Raw genomic sequence first — 22,155 nt, forward strand, 5'->3', positions numbered from 1 at the left:
CTGCATGCCCCGTGATTTTCAGTATGGAACTGAAGTTGTCAGAAATCTTGTGCGGAAATATGCAGCATAGTTCTCTCAAAAATGAAAATTGTGATAATTTACTCAGCCTTGTGAATCACATATGGCTTTCTTACTAATACAATAGTACATCATAAAAGGAATGTTAGGCAAGATGTTCAAGATGCTCTTTTTCATGCAATTCATGAGATTTGATGATGAATTCCACAGCATAAAAACTGAGACTTTTGTTAAATGATTCATCTGTTAAATGTCCCATCATAAATCTTTGGTTTATCAACAATTAACCCATTAAATTGTATTAATTTACTTCTACATCATTTATAGACTTTGAGCTTCAGTTTCAATTAAATACAATCTGCTCAGAAGATTAGATTTTATTTACCTTCTAATTTGTAGTTATTGTAATAAATAGTAATAGTAATATTTCTTTTTTGTTTGTTTGTTTTGGGGGGGTTTTTTGTAATTTTTCTATTTTTATTTAATAATAATTATTATTATTATTATGGTTATTTTATAGCTGAATTGATATGCAATCACAAAATTTTGGCCAAATTGTGCAACCTACAAAAAAGCGAAGCAAACCTACATTTTTATTTATTTTATTTATATACTTATTTCTTGATTTATTATTATTTATTTAATTAATAAATGTAATTTAATCAGAAAAATTGCTAGATACACTGTGACTTTAAACATGTGAATCATATGCTTTAACTTCTCTATATTAGATGTTTATTTAATTTTCACAGACTATCCAGGTAAAGAATTCACATGAGATTTTTTCTGTTCAGGTGGATGGAGGGAACATTAGTTAACCAATATTTATATTTATATCTACTATAACTGCACCAGAATGATGCATTGCTGAAGGCCTTCTCTATGTGTCTGGTTTCAGGGATACTGGTGTGAAAAAGGCATCCGGTTCACCTTAGAGTGTTGAACTGCACGTGATGCATTAGGTTCTCTTTTCATAATTTATAGATTGGCACATGGCTAAGATTCCAACGCCTGTGAAGAGCATCACCCGCTGCGGGCAGAAGTCAACATGCGATCAAAGCCGCTCTGTGGCTAAATCACAGGCAGACAAGCGCAGTGATGATCTGACCCTTGGGGTTCTCCGTTCAGTGCTTCCCACTGCATTTCCAGCTCATCCACAGCAGCTCCTGTTACATTAGTGACAAAATGATATTCTGGAATTTTTTGTTCCAATGGCTTCCTTGCACCTTTACTTAATTATCTTGGTATTATTCCTACACTGTAAGAAAAATATCTGGAGAAAAATGGAAAAGGCACTAATAATTTTCTGCCAGGACATTATAGTTTACAGAGGTTTCCTTTAACCCTAAAATACAACACAATGCAATATTTAATTCAAAATACATGTAGACATTTGTTAAAAAAAAATACAGAAAATTCCTTCCTATTAACAGAGTTCATTTGTATGGACTTTTCTTAGGTTGTAAGATCTCTTACCTCTTAGATCACGTATGGATCTTCAGAAGTGAATGGGTGCCATCAGAATGAGAGTCCCAACAGCTGATAAAAACATCACAATAATCCACAAGTAATCCACACCATTCCAGTCCATCAATTAACATCTTGAGAAGACAAAAGCTGTGTTTTTGTAATAAATTCAGACATTTTTTGCTTCAAACCTGCCATATATATTTTTTTTTTTACTTTTGAAAGTTCTCAACAGTGTTTTTCTAACTGTAGACTCTGGTAATGCTGCAGTTTCGGTGTTAATAGACCTTAGTGCAACCTTTGACATCATAGATCATTCCTACTGCACGACTTTAACGGTTGATAGGGATTCGTGGCACTGTTTTAAACTGGTTTAAGTCCTGTCTAACCAGTAGGAGCTTTTCAGTTACACTGGGTGAATTTACATCATCATTGGCCTCTCTTACATGTGGGATGCCTCAAGGATCAATTTTGGGACCTATTTTGTTTTCATTGCACATGCTTCTGATTGGGTCAGTTTTTAGTAAACACTATGTCGATGACATGCAAATATATGTACCAGTAAAGAAGGAAGGCAACTCCTTAGTGTTTCTTCTTGCATGCTTAAAGGACTTAAAAACAAGCTGTGAATTTTCTGCAACTAAATGAATGTAAAACTAAGACTATTGTTTTTGCACCCTCTAATGCATCTGGGTCCATTAATATTGATTTAGGCCCTTTATCTATTTATGGTAAATCCATGGTAAAAATAAATAAATAAATAAAAAATAAAATTAGTCAGTCCATGATGTTACGATTACAGATTGTCCAGAATGCCGCTGCAAGATTGTTGACAGGTTCTCGGAAACGGGACCATGTTACTCCCTTTTTGTCATCTTTACATTGGTTATTGGTCCGTTATAGGATTGATTTTAATATTTTGTCTGTTTTTAAATCTTTAAATGGCATTGCATCATCTTATCTTTCTGATTTGTTACAACCTTACTCCCCATCAAGATCACTCAGGTCCTCTGACCAGAAACTCCTGATTGTTCCTAGGTCGAGATGTAAACTGTGGGGGGAGCGTGTGTGTGTGTGTTTTAATTGTTTGATGCACGTGCTACGATGTGTGTGTATTGTATTTTTTTTTATGTTACACAATGTGTACAGTCAACTTAATGTTGTTTTTAATTGTGCTTTAAAAATAAATTGCCTTGGCTTGCCTTACAATATGAGTCTTCTATCAAAGCATTATTAGCCTAAGTGTTATTATGGATTATGGACTTGTTATTTTGCCTAGAAGTGATGGTTTGAAGTCAAAACGCCTTGATGGATTTGTTTCTTACAAACATGCAACTTGTGTCTTCTCAAGATGTTAACTGATGGACTGGAGTGGTGTGGATTACTTGTGGATTATTGTGATGTTTTTATCAGCTGTTTGGACTCTCATTCTGACGGCACCCATTCACTGCAGAACTTAAATTATTTCGACAGTGTAGTTTTGTAGGATTAAGTGCTTTTAAGCGCATGATGAAAGTCTTTAACAGTATGAGGTTTGAGGTTGTTTTAGTGATGGTAGATGCATCTGTGGTGGCCACAAATCAGTGTGATTTTTACTTAATTTAATTTATTATTTTTTTTAAGAGAAGAACTACACTACTCATAATCCTAAAAAGAGATTCCCCAATCAGAGAAATCTGTTCAGCAGCGACTGCTTGCTCCCATGAAGCGCACAAGTCTTTTTTTACACTTTCAAAATTTTGGATCAATAAGATTATTATGTTTTTGAAGGAAGGTTCTTTTGTTTAAAATTACAGCCAAAAACAGTAATATTGTGAAACATTAAAATAACTGTTTTCCTTTTTAATGAATGTAAATGGAATCATGTATTTATAATGTAAATAATTTATCATGTAATTTATTCCTGTGATGCAAAGATGAATTTCCAGCAGCCATTAGATCAGTGTCACGTGATCCTTAAGAAATCATTTGGTAGTCAAGAGACATTTTACTTCTGAAAGGTAGTGCATATGTTTTTATACTTAATTATAATCACAATTACTATAAAAGTATTTTTGCTTCAAATCAAAGGATGAAATGTTGAGATTCATCTTAGGGCTGAATGGTTCATTGCATGGCTGGAAAGGTTTTTTTTTTTTCTGAAATGCCTAGAGAGGAAATGAATGTCAAAAATATTTTAGGAACCAATGCTGGTGGACGATCACTGTTGCAATCTATAGGAAGCAATAACCTTTTATTCGGTTCTTTGCCAAAAATGTATATTTTGTATTTAGAAGTGGCAAAGAAAATTATTCCCAGGGTTTTAATTAGGATTCAGTTGAACTGAAATACCTAAAATATTAAGATCTGTTGGTCCCTCTAATACTTTACCTATCACCTGATGAAATTTCATCATAACCCTCATCTCGTGTTGAAATATCAGCTTTTCTTCGCTGTCAGAGAAGATTAAGTGTAAAGAAAAGTCTCCCACAGCGTTTCCGTCAGGGACCAGTCAGTGCAGCCTGACGAGGGCAAAGAGTCAGCGCTCCTCCTGAAGAAAATATGTCTGGGTTCTTCTGATCTGGAGGAGGATGATGAGGAGCATCCCTGTGGGGCGTCTCTCAGAAAACATTCATCTTCAACTCTAAATTAAAGAAAGGTTTTGGTCCACAGACTGAATGTAAGGAGCATTATAGGGAATTCTCACAGAACTATTTATGCTGTTCACCTGTGGTTACTTAACGCTACATAGAAGTCGGTGAACTTGTTTTGAAACATTTTTACATTGCTTCAAAGATCATTATTAGTGGTCCATAAAACTGACTAACTCGTCATTTTAAGTAGATTGTGATTAAAATGTGACACAAATTCTGATATCTGTTTGAGTTACCTGGTGTTAACTCTGTAATGTCCACCAGTTTGACTGGGTTCAGGTTGATTTACAGACTGGTTGATAACTGGTCGGTGATATTTCATTATGTTGATATGTGAATATGATTCCATTATTCAGCCAGTCACAGTGAAATGGATGCTTCCCTAAATACCGTTAGGTGGTAAAACAGCTACTATTGTAAATAATTACAATAGAAGTAATTAATTAAATGTCTTAGCCATCACCGCAGTGCTGTAAAAGGGATTAATTTAGACATACAACTTCACATAGAGGATATTATCATACATTTACCTAAAACTTGTATTTCATTAACTGAAATAGTGTTAATATGCAAAATTAGTCAAATGTGTTTTTTAACAAGTAGCTTTTCCATAAGATGAGGTAAATACTAATATAGAAAGAAAACACAATCATGGTAACATACAGTGCATGACACTACAAATAATAATTAATGGATACATTCAATAAATGCAATAAATGGTAATTTTACAGAACAGTATGTGACATAAAACCTAAAATGCATAACAGATATTAAAAAAGTTCAGAAGAAATAGTTATTTCAATGAAGAAAAATCAATTTACAGTTTTTCACTATAACAACTATAAGATAAGATGTTCTATAAGCTATACAATATAACTGTAAGATGTTCTTTTTTACTTCCAAAAATTGTACATTTAACAGTATTTTACTGAAAATTACATAAAATGTCTCATTAGATCTATTGCTATTTTTCACTGTAAACTCTTAAAAATAAAGTTTCGATGGATGTTAATGGTTCTTGATGGAACCACAGCTGCCAATAAAAAACCTTTAAGAGTGTATATAGTAAGGCAATTTACCGTTAATCAATAAACAGGTTTTTACTGTAGCCTTTTGTAGGCTTTTACTGTTAAAATGACAATAATGCACATAACAAAATGGTCAGAATAAAAATGTTAATGTGAACTCTGTTTTAAGGGAAGAGAAAGCGGTTTAACACACCCAGGTTTTTTATGTGGCCATGTAACCACATAAGCAGCATTCTTACGTTTTCTTATTTTACACAGCTTTCTCACAATAAGCCGTTTTCTGCCATGCATGTGAATGTAGTCAGTGTAGCAGGTACTGTTAGGAAAAGCCCACATACTGACAGTACACTAAAATCCAGCAGGCGTCACTCCATTCGGTAACACATTATTTTAGGGTCTCTTAACTAGTTGCTTATTAGCATGCATATTACTAGAATATTAGCCATTTATTAGTACTAATTAAGCACATATTAATGCCTTATTCTACATGACCTTATTCTACATCCCTAATCCTACCCAATACCTAAACCTAACAACTACCTTACTAACTATTAATAAGCAGCAAATTAGGAATTTATAGAGGGTAAAGTCGTAGTTAATAGTGAATAAGTGTTCCCTAGTCTAAAGTGTTACCCTTCATTCATATCCATTTTAGCACCACTCAGAAGATAAACTCACTAGCTGACCTCACTAATCGACCTAAACTTCAAATCACCTCAATGTAAGGAGAAGCTGCATCACGGTTTTACTTCTTCACTGTTACACTGAGATCTTTTGTAAAAAGAAGCAGCAGATGCTTCTTCACTCATTCATCCATCAACATATCCCACAGTCCCACGTGTGTCATGCCAGAGGCCTTTGTCTGAGGGAAATTAGTCAGTGATAACCTGTGTCACAGCTACTGGTCTCCATGCGCTGACCCCCTGCCGCAATGTTTGTGGTAGATCTGCTGCTCACAAACGCACTAATGCAGTCCAGATCTCTGCCTCTCTCCCGTCACCCCTTCCTCTCAGGAGTGTGTTGTCATATTGATGACTCACAGACAGTGTGTTTGCCAAACTGTGTGTGTGTGTGTGTGTTGTGTTGAGGGCTGTCAGCAGTCATTAGATGGAGGTTGGACACACAGGAGCTATACTGACCTCAACTGAATATACAGAAACGTGAAAACACTCCATAGGGACATCATAACTGACAGTTCATGAATTTACATTGCCATATAATCTTTTGATAAACAAATTTTGCTTGTCCATATATGTAGGGGCTTGGATTGCATTCAGTGTGCGTGTTTGTAGGGTACTTCAAATCTTACAAGTTTACTTTTAAAAAGCTGTAATTACAGATAATGTAATATTAATGAAATAAAAGGCCACTTAAGTGTACTGTATCTTAAGTACACTTCTAAAAATGCACTTTATAATAATGCACTTTTTCAATTTAAAGGTTTTAAAGTACATTTTGAATCACTGTTTTATTAGTCTTTTAGCACTTGATTATAATTTGAACTGTTGTGTGTTATTCAAAAATTACATTTAAAGTTAATATATTTTAAACATACTAAACAGCAACTTCATCATTACAAATGTGTAATTACAAATATATTATAATACATGACTTAAATTCATGTTACATTAAAGTATGGTAAACATTTATGTTTGTCAGTACATTCAGCAGTACACTTTAACCATATTTCAGAGACAATAGTACAACATTTTAAAATTACATATAAACGTACTTAAGTCCTACTTACTCTAAAATTCAGCTAATTGCATTTAATATAAATATAAATTATCATACATTTTCATTTAATAACAGTTAACATGCGATTAAGTAAACATTACAACCAGTCCAGTATATTATTTTAAAGTTTATTATTTCTGTAATAAAAGTGTGCTTTTTTCACAGAGGGAATGGTTGCACCAGTGTTGCTATTCTGGCCTCCTCAAACAAACAAGTTATATTTTCTGGGTAATAAACCTACAAAAAGCTGTACTCATAGTTGACTCTACATATCTTTCCACATTTCTACATTTTAACATAAAAACACACTTCACCTTTTGTTGAAGAATTTATTTTTGTATATTTTGTACTTCTGACAGTATTAGTATTGGATGAGTTTGGTTGTTTTCCTTTCTGCAGACTGTCAGTCTGTAGTGATATGGGCATTGGCTAGACACTGGTATCACCAGAAGAAAAACAAATCTTATTTGAGATGAACATATTTTTAAAAGAATCCCTGTATCCTTTTTAATCAAAGTCACGATAAATGACAGATTTAGACGTGATTTTCTTGATAATAAGATTATCTTTGCAGTAAGGTGAAACCAGTTTCACTCCATGTCTCCCCGCTTTCTTATTTTCTGTCCATTTTCTTCTTTTTTGAACGTGGTCTTGCCTTTGAGTTCAGCCAAATGAAAGCTGTCTGTTCAGGTGGGGGATAGATGGGGGCAGATGTCAGAATAATCCATCACATAACACACAACAGATGTGTTCAAATGTTCCAGCACATGAGCGACTGGAGGCCCGGCCAGCGGGGGTTCGACCGGGAGCACGTCTCACAGGGAACGGATCACTTAGATTAGAGGGGAAAAAACACACTCGATTCTGAACGGAACAAATGTGGTCATCCTTTGTATCGGATGTTTGAATGCTTGTACATCTAAGGCTTTATTCGCACAAATCTGATCATTAGGATTGACCACATTTTGTAAGCAATGAAATCGAATCTGTTCGTGCAGACAGTGCATTCAATATCTAATATATCTACATCGTTTTCCATTGTAATCATTAAAGCATTAGCACAAAGCCAAGTGATTTACTTCTACAACAACTTAGAACAGTTGTCATTGGAAAGAAAGGGTGGAAAACTGGAAATTATATCTTCACCGTGGTTTAAATTATGAGCTGCATGAGCATAAGCAACAAAGGTTTTGCTGTATTTTACTCTCCATTCATAAGAAAACTGATTCGTTCATTCATACAACATTCATTTTGTGGATATAGACTTTGGTATACTCACAACAAAGTTCTTCATCTTTCTTTATTTATAGAAAAAAAGCTGAGGGATGGTATGCTGTTTGCTATATTTAGATCCCACGCTGCTGGATTCATGAATACTGTGTGAGCAGGTGCAACAGATAGTGTACAAATAGTAAGAGCTATACAGGCAAACCTCACTCCCCTGAGTGGCACAAGTCAGACCTGTTACGTTGGTGCCGTGACCCGGAAAGTGGTGAGGTTTAGGGGGAGAGTGTAATGGAGGCCATATAAGAGTTGTACAGGTACACCACACTCCCCTGACCTCAAGAGGCACACAAGTAACTGATGCCAAAGGATGTGGTCTTTAGTTTTCTTGTTAGTGCACCTGCCTACCATGCCAGTTGACGCTGATTCAAATCCCTCTCAGAGTGACGCAAGTTGGACCAGTTACTTTGATGCCATGACCGGGATAGTAGTGAGGCATGAGTAAACAGAGGCCAGATACTAAGAGCTGTACAGTTAAACCTCACTCCCCTGACATCAAGAGGTGCACTAGCAGCTAATTCTGGAGGCTATGGTCTTTAGAGTCCTTATTAATACCCATCTCTCATATTGGATGCCAGTTTGCATCCCATTCAGAGTGGTGCGAGTTGGACCAGTTGTGTTGGTGCCGTGACCCGGGTTAGAGTGAGGATAAGGGGGGTAAGTAAAACGGAGGGCATATAGTAAGAGCTGTACAAGTAAAACTCACTCCCCTGACCTCAACCATCACACAAGCAGCTGATGCTGAACCCTGCGGCCTTTTACATCCTTGTTGGCATGCCACTTTACCATGTTGGTAGACAAGTTGGACCAGTTGCACGGGTAGTGGGCAGTACATTTTCACTTCAGCACCCGTAATAACAGAAATGAAAACACCTCACTCATGCACTGCATACATGTGTGCGAATCCGGTGTGAGGAAGTGAAACAGAAAATATATTTTCATCAAAGCAGGTAGAGGCCCAAGTCAAGGGCCAATGTAATTTAGAAGGTTAAAACAAGCATTTTCAAACCACCAAAGGGAACTCAAATTCACCTTTTGTCTGGATTTCGAAATGATGTGACACCTGTTTGTTGTGTGATTTCACTTTGTGTATACCAGGGCCTTAATGCAGCATAGTTCACTTTAAGGGGAAAGAGTGTGTGAAATTGAACATCGATACAGATTTACACCTTGTTCTTTCAAAATATTATTTCTGCTCAAAGGTTTAGGGTTGGGGTAAGTTTCCTTAAAAACTCAAAATAAACACAGGGTAGAAATGTATTTAAATCCGACAACATCTAGACTTGGTCAAATTTCAAACCCATGAAATATTCATCAATCTGTCAATATTTTAAACAGCTTGTCACAACAGTTTGTAGTTCTGCCGTCTGCACAATGCAACACAGTTTGAACGTGTCCCCACGGCTGCTGTACTGTAACAGTGCATTCCTTGTGCTCACATGCAAATACTTGTGTGTTCTGTTTCTCCACGGCTATCCGTGGCATTTAAAAAGTTATAGGCCGTACTCAGGACTGTTTATTTGTTTGTCTGCAGTGCCTACAACCATGCAAGGAACTATGGGAAACAAGGCGAGCCCTGTCTCCCAAGACCTGCGAGGTAAGTCTCTCCACGGAAGAATTCCTCCTTATGTTTTCGCCGACTGGAGAATGTTACAGCCGTGAAGGAAAGGCTAATTGCGTGGGATGTTTCTCTGATTAAAAACCACACAAATGTAAGTCTGAGACGAGCTTATGAATTAGCACACGGAGCCATGTAGTCACGCTCCGCAATCAAAGACGTGTCAAGCATGTGTGTGGTTTTGTGTGCGTTAGTCTAAAACGAATTGAAGCAGCAATTGAACAACTCTCAGAATTCCAGTGTGATTTTATGGCCCTTTTATCCCGTGTCCCCAGAGTGGCTTAGAGTTGAACACAGAGATTATGTTTCCCTCAGCGGAGATCAGCATGTTATTGAAGTCAACCAGATAAGAGCCGTGTTTACGTCCAGACCTTTGTTCTTCACAGAAAGCGCAACAACTGTTAACATCTTGTTGAAATTCAGCGATCGTTATCTCAACAAAGCTTTAATTTAAACAGTCAGCGTGAAGTGTTTCAACGCTTGAGGTCCATCAGATGGACGCGCTGTGTGGTTCAGCTGTGCATAAGACGCGTTGGGTAATAAGTACCCAGAATTCTTCACAGCCACTTAGAAACACGCAGTGAAGCCCTTTGTTGTTTTCCCAATTCTGTGATTCACCCAATGGAAGAAACATGCGCCTCGTTCAGACTGACAGAAGTGTTGAGTTGAGTAATCTTGGAGATGTTGTGCAGATGAACAGTTTCCAGAGCGCCCCGCTGCCACATGTGTGTGCAGAATCAGAGGTTATGTGTGTTTGACTCGGGCCGTAAGGAACGGCGTGTCAATGGCGGCTAGAGCGCATGAGTCAGTACAAACACACGACGGGACAGACACACAGGGACCGCCGGATGCCTTTGTGGCTCACCCGGCATGGTTTGGGTGGGTGGCTTCGTCTAACCGCTGCGTACCACTCGGTGTCTTTCTTTCACTTTTTGTCACTCCCTGATTTTCCAGCTGCCTCTCATTAGTGGTGTGTGCTAAATCAAGCATTACTATTACTATTGCTATTAGGGTTAGTGAGTTGAACAAACCCCTGTACGGTCCCCCCAGGATTTTGCGATTTTGAAGTTGAAGAATTTAACGCAAATCAAGCGAACTCTGCACTGCATTATATGCAGCAGCTTGCATTTTTGTCTTTATTTTGGCAAAACAAAATGCTTGTCAATATATGTAAAGTGAGCAGGGATGGACAGACTATATAGAGCACCAGGACTTTTTGTGCAATTATTAAAAATAAAAATAATAATAATATTTTATCACTCCAAATCATGTATTTATGACCTACAATCATATATTGTCTTTCCAATAAGGAGTGACAGAGACACGTGCCTTGTTTATATTTCCTTGACCCTAGAGCATGGGACAAAATTAACATTTTTAGAAGTTTAATGATACTTTTAAGCTACTCTACATACAGAATATAATGTATATTAGGGTGAATATTTTGTAATCTTCATAATGCCTGATTTTACCAGTAGATTACATTTTTATTGTATTTAATATATATTATAAATATTTTATTGGATATGCACTTTTTAAAATTTAAGTAAATGCAATCACTGGCAATACTATTATAAACAGTGAAAATGTATATTTAAAAAAATTATAATAATAGACAATAATATATTTGTTAAACATGAAATGATCATTTAAAATGTAAAATATTTAAAAGGCACAAAATATTTACAGATAATTGTTACTTACTGTCTTACTGTCACTAACACTTAGAAGTACATCATAAGTATTGATAGATTTTCACTGCAAAACAACAGAAAAAAATCCTGCAAATATCACCACAATTTTTGAGGGAAGCCACAAATTCAGTCATTTTAGACTGCTAAAATAAAATGATGGGGCTGTCTATAGTAACATATTAAACTTACCACATTACCTGTTCTGCACTGTTTTTGCTACTGACATTAATGATACTTAGATGTGTGTACTGTTCTGTATTTACACTCACTTTTCTATTAAAACTCAAGTATAGACTTACACCAGCACTAATAAACACTCAGCACCCAAGCAAGTGCCTAAAACACCACACCAACAGGGTAATGCCCTAAAAACCACTCAAAACGCCTTAGAACCCATACAGCAATGCCCTGTCAATTACCTACTGATGGATAACAGAGTCTCCTAAAATGAGCTTTTTATCTCTGTCTCTGTCTTCGGTAAGAAGCATCACGAGTGTGTGACCAGTGCTGAGTTTCTGCGCTCGCTGCGGTCACAGAAGCAGGGCGACTGTCCTCCGCCCCAGCGGGCGTCTGGATTCGCTGCAGCCTGTGTGGAGGGCTGTGCGGTCGACCTCGAGTGCTCCGGCTTCAAGAAGTGCTGCTCAAACGGCTGTGGACACACCTGCCAGTCCCCGGCCAACCTTTACAGAGGTACAACACACTGCAGGGTGGGATGGGAATACACCTCAGCTTATGGGGCGAATGGTCGCTGCATTTAGTTAACCATTTAGTAAGTTAACCATGCATTTAGTTGCATTTGTAAAACCTGAAAAAATGGTCCGAAAAATCTAATTTCTTTTTAAATGGAACCATTATTTAAATGTTTATCTTAAAAGTCTTTTTAAAAATCTTTAAAAAAGATTTTTGTTTGCATTTGGCAAACTGTATGATTTTTTTCTGTTAAACATGAAGACATTCTGAAGAATGTTGGTAACCAAACAGTTGTGGCTCCCATTTACTTCCATTGTTTGGACAAAAATACAATTGAAGTCAATGGGAACTGAAATTGGCTACCAAAATTCTTCAAAATATCTTCTTTTATGCTCCTCAGAAGAAAGTAATTCATACAGGTTTGGAACGACATGAGGAGTTTTTTTTTTTTTTTTTGGATGGGCTTTCCATTAAAGACATGAGGAGTTTTTTTTTTTTTTTGGATGGACTATCCATTAAAAAGGCTAAAATTAACATATTTAATTTATTATAATAATTATGTTTTTAAATATGTAGTAAAGCGTTTTTAAAAAATATTGTAATAGTTTTAAACATATGAAATTAACTTGAATACAAAAATTACTAAGAGATTACAAAGGTCTCTAGGATCCATGAAAATGCATTTAAACTAGATTTTAAAAAGATTTCCTTCGTCTCAGACGTCCATTTTTCCTTGACCCAAATTTAATTCACAGCTGTCTGCTGTTGTTTGTAAAAGGCAAGAATTAAATACTCAGTGAGTCTTTTATATAATGTTGTAATTTTGACCTGATTAGCTGATTTATTGTCACCCTCGTAGGCCAAACAGACTTCCCTTGATTCATTGTCCATTCACCCTTTTTACCTCAAAGTCTCTGTTTTTGCTCAGGAGTGCCTTTGAAGCCAAGGAGAGACATTTCCTTTTCCGAGGACCAGCACGGTCATCTGAAGGTGAGGTGGATGTCCAAGTTTAACGTCTCTGTTGAGCCGGTTCTGTATGTTCTTCAGAGGAGGTGGAATCATGGGATTCACCCCAGCGAGGACGACGCATCGGCCTGGCAGACCGTTCTCATGGTAAGTGCTTACGGATACAGAGCTCTGATTAAGATGAAGAGTCTAGTTTATTCAGCGTAAGCGCATGTGGGTTTGAGGTTTGTGGAAGAAGTCTTGAATAATTCTTCAAACCTCCTAGTAATGTCTTTCAAGGACTCCTCCATTCTGTTAGGTTTAACAGATGTGTACTAGAGTGAATGGTCATAACGGGATCTGTGCAGACTTGAGTAGAACTATATTCATATGGTTCATTAGCTATTGATGTGCGATGTTAAGAGCATTTAGAGAGTGTTTATAATCTGCTGTAGAGCTGGACACACTTGCCAAACTGCTTGTAGGGTTTGCTGAAACCAGAGATTCAATCAGTCTCAAACTACTAAGTAGGGGTGTGTTAGACACAAATTGATATCTCTTTATTTTGGGGATTTTTTTCGCTATAACAAAAATTAAAGGATATTTTGCTGAGTGTGTTTTTGTGCAGGTACCTTAACTGGTTTAGGTCTGTCATGGATAAGTAAATATGACACTAAAACGGCCATTCGTTCACTCAAACGATTCGTTCAAAACAGCTGATTCATTTAGAAACATGAATTCTTTATGAATGGATCATTGAATCATTGACTCAGATTTGTTCAAAAACAGTTAAAAAAGACAGCAGTGTTTCTCTGAGACGCACAAATGTTCTGCTCTGGCTTTGTTTGGAACTATTTTCGTTGACGAAACAGGAAAAGAAAACAGACCATATTGTGTCTAAAATGTAACTCGCTCAATATCAATTTCTTGATTGTTGAACTATTGTATAAAATCCACAGTACGATAAACAACATTTGCGATCACGCTCACGTGCCGATATTCGGGAAAACCGCACTTGCTTATGTGATATTGCATAACTCTGATATCTTATAAACATATAAAAACAAAAACCCATAGAGGAATGTTTTTGCTTTCATAACTTTAATTATGCAGGCTTTCTATCTGCATTCAGATCATCATGTAGTGAACTCTTTTTGACTTTCAAGACGAGTTTTTGTTTGTTTTAACAAAGTGAGTGACATACTTTGTAATGTCAGCTCGTACATCGTTAAAACAATAATTGCGATATTATTGTAGATGATAAATATCACACACCCCTACTACTAAGTAATACTACTAAGTATTTGTATATATTTGAATGATTTGCAATACACTTTATATATATATTATTACAACTTTACATCAGATAACACAAGTGCTTTTTCATTTCAGCTTTTGAAACCCTCTTTTTTTCCCAAAAAATTGAAAAAGAACACTTAATTGTATTGGATGTTCACTTGCAGTGGGCATTGAATATTAAAAGTATGTTTTTAAATAAGCTGTACTTGCAGATAATGTAATACTAATGAAATAAAAAGCCACTTTTGTGTATATAAAGAGAGACACTTTCATGACTGTTTCTAAACACACTTAAGTAAAAACATTTGACAGTATGTCAAAAATAAAAGAAGTGATTTCAAAGTAAACATTTTTTTTAAAGAGAAGTAATTATGAAATGACTTATGAAGATGTGCTAAAGTCTTACTCAAGTGAGTCACTCATTTCACTCTAAAGGTCTGCTAATTGTATTGTAAACTATTATACATTTTAATTTAATTTGTAATTGATACCCTATAATAAGTACTCTTTTTAAAAGTATGCTAACTTCTTTTTTACTCCTTTTATTTTTTGCACTGAGGGAAAGCCAGAATAATTTTCTTTGCTAAACACCATACCAGTTTGAAAACAGCTCAGAATGTTCTTCTTTTTTTTTTTTTTATCACACTTAAATGAGTGTTTTCTTCATAAGCAGTAAAGCAGTGCTGACTGGTCTTCTCAGGAGATTAAGAGACATTGAAAGAAACAGGCAGCTCATTGTGCTGCATCTGAGCTCCCGGTGGGATCCGTGATGTAATGGATAGGGACGTCTGAGCTGTGCTTTTCAACAGGCCTTTATAGAGAGATCTCCCTGCGCTGGATCGAGCTGTCATTACTGTGACTCTTATCAGCATACAGCAGTGATGGAGCTCTTCCATCCTGCATCAGGAGCGGATTTGTCTTAATTAAAGTCTCTCTGACCCTTCTCCCAGACCATGGAGGACCGCTCCGTGTTGAAGGACATCCGGCCCCACAGGTGGTACCAGTTTCGAGTTAGCGCAGTCAACAGTCAGGGCACAAGAGGCTTCACCACTCCCAGCAAGCATTTCTTTTCTGTACGAGGTAAAAAAGCTCTTTCAGCAATACATTATTTTCTGAAGGAAATGTCTGTGAATTTGCTTCACATAGTCATCAGGTGATGGAAGCAAATTAAATAGACTTCACACACATATTCAGCACACACATACACTTATAATGGCTTTTTTTTTTTTGCACAAAAACTCTAATTTTCCACCCTCGCCCTGACCTTTTTCACTCATTTTGCATCTGTAGCACATGAGCATCACTGTGACAGCAGGCTCATGTTGAGCTTTTACACACACTTTTAAAAGTAAAGGTTCTTTATTGGCATCTGTGGTTCCATGAAGAATCTTTAACATCCATTTAAACAACCAACAACTGTGCAAAAAGTTCTATATAGTTAAAAAGGTCCTTTAGATTATTAAAATATTCTTCACACTAAAAAAAAGGGGGTTCTTTTAAGAACTGTTCACTAAAAGGTTCTTCAAGGAACCAAAATAGTTATTTTATGGCATCACCAAAAAAATCCTTTTGGAACTTTGATTTTTAAAAGTACAGACAACGTTCCTAACAGAGACTATTCAGACAATAAAGTAACTTCTGGGTTACTACATTGAGTATTTCCTTTAATACCATACATCATTTATAGAACGTAACATTAAGAACTATTACAAACTTGATCTACATGAAATGGATTCATTGATTCATGGATTCAGTTATACATCTCTACTATGTAATACTTTACAGTAAGGTTCCATTTGTTAATATTAAGTGCATGAACTAACAATGAAAAATATTTCCTAATCATTTATCAATGTTCGTTCATTTGAATTTCTGCATTTACAAATACATTATTAAAGGGATCATAAACTGCCTTTGTTTTTTATTTTGTACTGTTCTCCGAGGTCCACTTATAATGTTATCAAGATTTTTACATCAAAAAAATATCGTAATTTAGAATTAATAGGCTATTTTCTGTCCTGTTTTTAACCCCCCTCATCAGAACGCTCTGTTTGAATAGGCGTGGAGGATTGTAGACTCGGAAGTAAACACCCACTGATATGATTGGCTAATAGTTGTGTATGTTTGACAGCCTACAGCCTTCACAGATGGACGCTGCTGTGATTTAGGTTTAAAACGCATAAAATAAATACTCAGTACATATTAAGTTACCTATAATATTAGATAAAGCAATAATGATCACGTATTAAAAATAGTTACTAACACTTGTGTTGCGACATTACGCGGTCTGGATCTTCATTAAAAATAAAGTTCATTCACTCTTTCCTAACGCTGGGATCAGAAGGAAGGCAATGCAAACACTGTTTTTCCACAACTTGGCTCTGCATGGCGTCTTGTTGTCTCCAGAGCATCTTTATCATTTGGTTTCCGCGTAGACCTGCGAATCGGTGGGCTGGACTAAACAGGCAGTGATGTAGAATCAGTGGGCGGGGCTAAACAGGCAGTTATGTAGAATCGGTGGGCGGGGCTAAACAGGCAGCGATGTAGAATCGGTGGGCACAGGCAGTTATGTAGAATCGGTGGGCGGGGCTAAACAGGCAGCGATGTTGAAGCTGGTGTTAATCTTCTTCTGTGGAGGCGGTGCTTATCCACACTATTGCATCATAGAGTAGAACATCCCACAAGCTGTCGTTTTGACAATCTTCCTTTAATATAAGCTGTTTTAGACTAACGAGAAAGTTTTGAGTTCTAAACTTATAGGATGTTTTTATTGTACAATGACCTCTTATATGTCAAAAGATCACGGGAATTTTGGTTTCTCAGTTCATGACCCCTTTAACATCAAACGTTGTATCTGCTAAAATTAAGATAGTAGTTGTTTATTTTTACCTTTTTATTGGTGGTTCATAAAAGCCTTATTTACACTATATAATAAGTGTTAATAAATAGGTAATTCACCTTATTTCTGCTGTTTCTGTGAGAAGGCTCAGCACCAAAACTTTACTTGCTTTACTTTACTTTACTTTACTTTACTTTACTTTACTTAAATTTAAAACTTTACAAAACTTAAATGCTGTCTTCTTATATGTGGTGTAAATACCACAATCTATGAATACCTATGTGCTACAAAATGAATGTGTATTTGTAAGTCTCACTACTGGAGGTCGCTTCTTCGAAACAATAACAAAGACGTAGCTTTACCGTGGGAGGTGTTGTGTTCACCTCTACAGCCATTTTCACTTTATGGCGTTATCTTTGACGACAGAACCCATAGCAAACGATAATGAATATTGAATAATTGCTAGATGCTACCAGAGATTGTCTGCTTTGACACTACAACTACTACTTCAGCATTTTTTAAGGAATCACACTGTTTCCAATTATTATTTGCATTATTTATTTGAAGGCACACTGCAAAGATGTATGAAATTGAGATTTTCCCATTATACAGTTAAACAGTTAAAGTCGGCACCAGGATTGATTACAAAACACTAAGAATCAAACCTAACAGCCAAATAAACCATAAAGGCAGTTTTTAAATCAATAGCTCGATAATGTTTTATGTTTGGCTGTTGCAAATAAATGAGAAATGTATGAAGCATTAATTTATTTAAAGAGTTAAAGTCAAAGAGGACTGTATGGAAGTATATTAGCTATGGGAGCTTGTTTTGTTTTGATTTGATTAATCTCATCATATCTGTATGGAACTATTATCATCCCTCACATTTGTTTGGCTGCTTGGATCCATTACTCCTCGAAGTGAATTGTTTCTGAAGTCATTTTAAGATATATTCATTTTGTACAGTAATGAAGTCTCATTTCATTTCTGTCAAACAGAGTAAAACACACGGGACAGTTTGTTTAAATATGGCCTGGGGGTGGTGGACAGTTTCCAGGGTTGGTTTTGGACCCCGAGTTTGGATCTGGGTAGGAAAAAATCATTTTAGACCAAGATTGCAGATACGATCAGCTTGATCTCAGAGCAGCAATTGGCAAGCATTTATATGTATTTTATGGCCAGTGTAAAGCACTGTCCAGCCTTTACCTATCAATTTATTTCTTCATTTTTATTTATTTTTTCACAGTGCATAAATACTTGAATAGTTTAAAAATGACATCACAAAGAGCTGAAACTGAAACGCTGTTGTTGCAAAGATACACATGGGTGCTCTCCAAAAAAATCCAATAAAAACAGTGAACCTTTGACAATAATAGTTCTCATACATTACAAAAATAAATAAATAAATAAAAATAATAATAATAAACATGAGAGCATATGAGTTTACAACTGAATTTAACAGCTATTTTTAAAATGTTTCACAAACTACATTTTATGGACTGTAATAACATTTTAACATTGCAAACACAAGAAGTGTGGAAAAGCACTTCTTTTGTGTGCTTTCCCAAAGCTCAAACAGAAGAAGAATGGCACTAATAATGCTAGGATTATTACAACATTAACATGCATAAACTGTTTTAAAAATATATGCCACAGTATGCAAAAGTGTAAATTTCTTTGGATAAAATCATCTTCTAAATGCATACATGTAAATGTAAATACTCTTAGAGGATACTTGAGAGACTGACATAACAAAATACTTTTTATTTTTGGGATGTTTGCAGCTGCCTTTAACCATGTGGTTAGAAATGACCCTCAAACATCATAATCATAATAGAAATTTTATATGCACGTTCCACAGCACATCACTTTGCATGTTAATGATCCCAAATGTCATAAAATATCAAGAAAAAAACATTGGATTACCAAGATTCCCCACAGCTCAAAAATCAATTTGGGTCAGATTGACATACAGTTGGTCCATTTTTCCAAAACAAATCACCGTTTAGGTGACCTGTAGCCGTTCAGTATTTAGTTTTCGCTCGACTAAAGGCTTTGTGTCTGTGACACAGTGCAGTGCAGAGAATGTGCGAATCCCCAAAGGACAGACCAGAGAGTGCAGCAGTACTGCATCATGCCGTCAGCCACCTCTGGAAAACCACTCTGCCATAAACCCCAGAAATCCTCAGACACGCGCACATATACGCACAAACACAACACCTCCTGCGCTCGGGGTCTGGCCGGCGCTCAGTATGCGAAACATGTTTCTAATAGTATGAAATAAGCTTTTCCATGGATACGGAAAACATCCTCCAGGGCAAGCTGAAATCAAACTCGGATTCAAACCTGGGATTTGGCTTTTGGAGACGTTCGAAGAAATGTTTTTTTGGTACCAGATTGGTTAATATCATATCTGTAATGCTCTCTGATCTGAGTGATGCAGCCCATATCATCCCAGACCTCAGGGGTGCTTGCGTTGGCATGTTTCGAGTTCAACAGCACGGCCAAGATATAATCACACACAGACTGAGGCAACACACAAGCCGCTGCCAACAACGACTGGAATCAAACCTTCTGCTATTTTGAAAGATTACAAACTCTTGGAAGGCGCGTGCTAAACTCAGCAAGAATAAAACGAGTGTTAGAAATAGCTGACATCTTCCTGCAATGCCCTGGGAGCGTCATCCAAGCTCTTTCTCAATGTCCGATCTGCTTCGCGTCAAGACAGTCAACACACGTTAGCTAAGAGTGGAACGGAAATTAGCATGCTCCAACGCTGAAGCAATATCTCATACTGGCACAGGCAACTTCAGAACCCATTGACACATAAACACTAAACATTCGCACAGAACGTGCTGGAGATCTTGGAAAGAAGTTTGCACCACATGGAGTTCGTTCTGACGTGAAACTGCTGGAGGATGTGGGGTCCGAGGGGTCGAATTAAGAATGCCTGAGGTCAAAGGTCGGGCGCATGGCTGCCGTTGCTGGAGGGAAACCTGCAGATGAAGAGTCCTGTGTGACCTAATGACTCTCTGAGAACAAATACAAAGTGACAGTTTTGTGCTGGTGAACTAGCCATTATGTGCTTTGTTTAGTTGCTGCCCCCGAGTCAGAAATGAAGCCGACTTCACAGACCAAACACGCTCTCTTCAGAAGCCCCACAGGCACGACATTAGCATGTGAGCTAAACTGACATATCAAAGCATCTTTCCTCTGTCATGCTCAATGCACACTGATTGGCCTCCAAGGTAAAGCAGCTGGCCTTTTGCTTTAATCAGAAACAGAGCGTGTGCTGCGCGTCTTTATTTTCATGCTTTGAAACCGAATGTAATGCATTATTAGTGCTTGCTAAGTCAAGTATCACTATCAATATTGCTCATGCCTAAGGTTAGTGACTCGTTCCACATGCTACAGATGTGAATATCTTAAATAGTGTGGTTTTGGAGAGAGTGTGTGCTTCTGCTTTTCTAGATTATTGGACATATGACTTTTACCTGGCCAATGATAAAGTGGGCGAAAGCATATCATAGAGAATTGACAAATGTGGAGAAGAAGGGCATTTAATTGCATTGGATGTGCACATGTAGTTAACTTCACATCTTGAAAATATATTTTTTAAAAACTGTACTTAAGGGTATTTTAACACACTTTACATTTTAATTCTTTTTTTTTTTTTTTGTAATGTCAAATAAAAAGTGTTGGGAGTCAATTTTAAATAATTTAGTTTTAATAATATTTTATCAAGCTTAAAAGTACTCTTGTTTTGATGTGTTGACTAACATGCACAGTAAAAATGTCATAATTTTACGGAAAATAACAGATTTTTTCAGGTTGTTTTCTTTTATTTTAAATTGTAGTCAAAACTCTGTAAAATTATCTCTAAGTTAGCTACTCGGCTGTTATTTTAAGTATTATGACAAATTACAGTAATTCACATTTTTTATACAGAAAACTGACTATTTTTATACAGTACTTTTTCAGTTTTCTTAAATTACATACAAATGTAACAAATGTATCAAAAAAATGATCAGTAATTAATACAATAACAAAACCGTTAGATGACAAAACAGTCAAATGACTGGCAGCGACAAAAACCATACAATTAAAGTAAAATCTCCTTAGTTAAATAAGCTGAAAACATTGTTTTTACAAATATTTCCTGAATTATGATCAAACACCTTTTTTTTTTTTGTATAGCGCTTTTCAAGATGCAAACACCTTCACTGTATCACAATCTGACTTTATTTCTTTCATACAAAACTTCTTATTGAGAATTAACAGAGTTTTATGTTGATGTTTTACTGAAAATAATGAAGTTTGAAGTCACTGCTCTCTTCAGAGTAACACTTTAGTTTAGGGACCAATTCTCACTAACGAATTGATTATTAGCTTTTCTATTATTACCATATTGGCTGTTTATTAGTACTTATAAAGCACATATTCTGCATTACCATATTCTACATCCCTAATCCTGCCCGATACCTAAACCCAACAACTACCTTACTAACTATTAATAAGCAGCAAATTAGGAGTTTATTGAGGAAAAAGTTAATGTTTTGTTAATGGCTAGAATTGGACCTTAAAATAAAGTGTGACCCTCTTCGGAAATGTAAAAATATAAGTGTTCAGGTTATGTCCCTCCAAGTGCTTCTTGTAACAGATTGACATTATTTGCTGCTCTTAACAAGCTACACGATCATGACTGAATATTTCTGTGTCTGTAGTCATAACTGTTTTTAAGGCTCTGGTGGGTGTGCTTACAGTAAAATGAGACGCGGACTGAATGTTATGTCTACACTCTTGTCCTGTCTGGATTATTCGTGCATCACTGGCAGTGGTCATGTGTGGAGTGTGTCTCTCCCAGCAGCGGCGGTGGACACATTAGCACACGTATACACACACT

The 22,155-nt window shown here is 36.4% G+C and overlaps 1 protein-coding gene across 2 annotated transcripts in view; it reads left to right on the forward strand.

Annotated features, from left to right (window-relative positions):
* The window catches only part of anos1b (anosmin 1b), a 77,835-nt gene that overhangs the window by 37,656 nt on the left and 18,024 nt on the right, over positions 1–22,155 (forward strand). The window contains exons 3-6 of one of the 2 annotated variants that reach the window (XM_016512002.1): positions 9,702–9,764; positions 11,962–12,169; positions 13,098–13,282; positions 15,364–15,493. In XM_016512002.1, the coding sequence (XP_016367488.1) occupies positions 9,702–9,764; positions 11,962–12,169; positions 13,098–13,282; positions 15,364–15,493 (586 nt within the window). The remainder of the gene's footprint in view (positions 1–9,701; positions 9,765–11,961; positions 12,170–13,097; positions 13,283–15,363; positions 15,494–22,155) is intronic. The other variant, XM_016512003.1, reaches the window with a different exon arrangement.

This window comes from Sinocyclocheilus rhinocerous, unplaced genomic scaffold, assembly GCF_001515625.1.
Source record: "Sinocyclocheilus rhinocerous isolate Xijiao unplaced genomic scaffold, SAMN03320098_v1.1 scaffold2250, whole genome shotgun sequence".
Taxonomy (NCBI): Eukaryota; Metazoa; Chordata; class Actinopteri; order Cypriniformes; family Cyprinidae; genus Sinocyclocheilus; species Sinocyclocheilus rhinocerous.